This window comes from Procambarus clarkii, chromosome 1, assembly GCF_040958095.1.
Source record: "Procambarus clarkii isolate CNS0578487 chromosome 1, FALCON_Pclarkii_2.0, whole genome shotgun sequence".
Taxonomy (NCBI): domain Eukaryota; kingdom Metazoa; phylum Arthropoda; class Malacostraca; order Decapoda; family Cambaridae; genus Procambarus; species Procambarus clarkii.
This window is the reverse complement of record NC_091150.1, coordinates 10,034,948-10,037,089: the sequence shown is the minus strand read 5'-3', so window position 1 is coordinate 10,037,089 and position 2,142 is coordinate 10,034,948. Positions and strand designations below refer to the sequence as shown.

The window sequence follows — 2,142 nt, the reverse complement described above, 5'->3', positions numbered from 1 at the left end:
TCCTCATTCCCCGCATTCCTATAATTTCAACAGATATGCCATTTCAATTTAAGAGATTGTAATTTCCAATTCAATTGGTGTTTGCAATCTCCATCAATAAAGCTCAGGGCCAATCTTTAGAATTGAGCAGTTTATATCTAGACACGAATTGCTTCTCACATGGTCAATTATGTTGCGTGTTCTAGAGTCGGCAACCCAGACAATCTCTATATCTCCACAGACATTGGAACAGCAAAAAAATATCGTATACCCACAAGCATTGTGAAATTAAACATATTAGAAACGTGCACTTTCTCTTTTCTTTTTTCCATTTAACCAGACTGAGCCACAGCAACGCGGGGTGTGTACAGCTAGTACCAAAATAAGGAGAGAGTGCGAAGTCACAGCGGCTCGAATTGGGTGTGTGCACGTGACAACGAGGCCAGTGTTGGAGCCGCACCCCCCCCCCCCCAAAATGTGTGACGTTGAGCCCCTCTCCAAGAGCAGGAAGCGTACAGGGTGATCTCCTGATCAAAGTACAAGTACTATGGGTTTTGGTTGGTTTTATGGAAGGGACGTACGCACCTATCTACAACATCAACATAATAATATTTTTGGGCCTGTGTCCGGGAAAGTTAACTGACACACCCACACCCTGTCTGAGAGTTGATTGGTACAACCCTCGTGGAAATAAGTAGACTGTGTGACCGCAGGTGTATATTCTCTCTCTTGGGAAGACTCGCAGGACAAGATGGATATGGTGCAAGCGTTTGTGGAGTCAGGCAAGCCTGAGGACTTGTAAGGTTGCACCAGGAAACGGTTTAAACAGATAGCGAAGAGATGTTGCATCAGGGTGAAGGTAGCTGGGATGAAGGATGAGATCCTGAGTCAGTTGAGAGCCAAGAGTGAAGCGGTAGAACAGGAACCCCAGAAAGGAGTTGAAAGTGGAAAGGAGGATGATGGGCAGGATGAAGTGAGATCCCAGGGATCGAGTATGAGCAGTAAAAGTAGCCGCAGTAGCAGGAGTAGCCGGAATAGGAGCTTGGAAACATTGCCGCTAGAGCTCCAGATGCAGCATGAGGAGAGACAGTTCCAACTGGAAAGGTTGAAGTTAGAACTTCAGATGAAGAATGAACAAGAGAAAACCAGACTGGAGGTAGAGAAGGAAAAAGAGAAAACCAAACTTGAGGTAGAAAAAGAGAAAACCAGGGTAAGGGAACTGGAATTGGAACAGGAGAAAGAAAAAGAGAAAAACAGGGCTAAGTGAACTGGAGCTGGAACAGGAGAAGGAAAAAACCCAAGTTGAAAGGGAAAAAGAGAGAACAAAACAAATGCAGATAGAAGCAAATAGAACTTTGGCTGAACAAAGGATTGAACATGGGTTGCCAGAGAGCACCACCCATGTATCACACCCACCAGATAATAGGGTTAGGGAGAAGGACATTCCCTTATTTGTGCCCGAGGAGGCAGAAAGCTTCTTCGAGCATTTCGAAAATGTAGCCAATATCAAGGAGTGACCACAGGATGACTTGGCCCTACTGGTTCAATTAAGATTGACCGGCGGAGCCAGGGAGGCATACACTCAAGTGACATTGGAGGAATGCCAGGATTATGCGAACGGTAAAGAGCAGCATACTGCGCTCCTTTAAGTTAATCCCTGAAGCTTATAGGAAGCGTTTCAGAGAGATGGTGAAGATTGGAGCAAGTACGTTTGCTGAGACAGTAAGGGAAAGGCGATTCTAGAATTGGGTTGAGTCTGCCGGAGTTGGATCTTATGCTGACCTAAAGCAATTGATGGGCATGGAAAGGTTCCTAGAAATGATGCACCGCGAGACAAAGTTCAAGATTCAAGAGGCAGGGGGTAAATGATGTAAGAGATGCCGCAGATAGAGCGGACATAATTACAGAAGCGTACAAACGCTTAAGGGAGAACAAAGTGAGACGTGAGGCGAGACATAGCAATGGTTGACCCAGTGGAGTCTGAGGAGGGAGAAGTTATGGCAGAAACAGAGGGGACTGAGGTGTGAAAATTTTTGATAGATGGACGAGTAATCGCAAGCATCCTGAAACTCAGAGGAGTAGGTCGCACACTTCCTCTGAAAGTGAGGATGAAGAAGTTAAACGAGAAACTATATACGTGCCAAGAAAACAAGAGTCCAGTAA

General features: G+C 45.5%; 1 protein-coding gene across 1 annotated transcript; it reads left to right on the top strand.

Moving 5' to 3' along the window:
• The first annotated feature begins 847 nt into the window (after window positions 1-847).
• Window positions 848-1,246, top strand: LOC138357400 (uncharacterized). Its single transcript, XM_069314223.1, has one exon. The coding sequence runs from the start codon at window positions 848-850 to the stop codon at window positions 1,244-1,246; it is 399 nt and encodes a 132-aa protein (XP_069170324.1).
• The last annotated feature ends 896 nt before the right edge of the window (window positions 1,247-2,142 follow it).

What these genes read in the sequence shown, in the direction of transcription:
- LOC138357400 (XM_069314223.1), top strand. Translation starts at nt 848, where the DNA reads ATGAAGGATGAGATCCTGAGTCAGTTGAGAGCCAAGAGTGAAGCGGTA.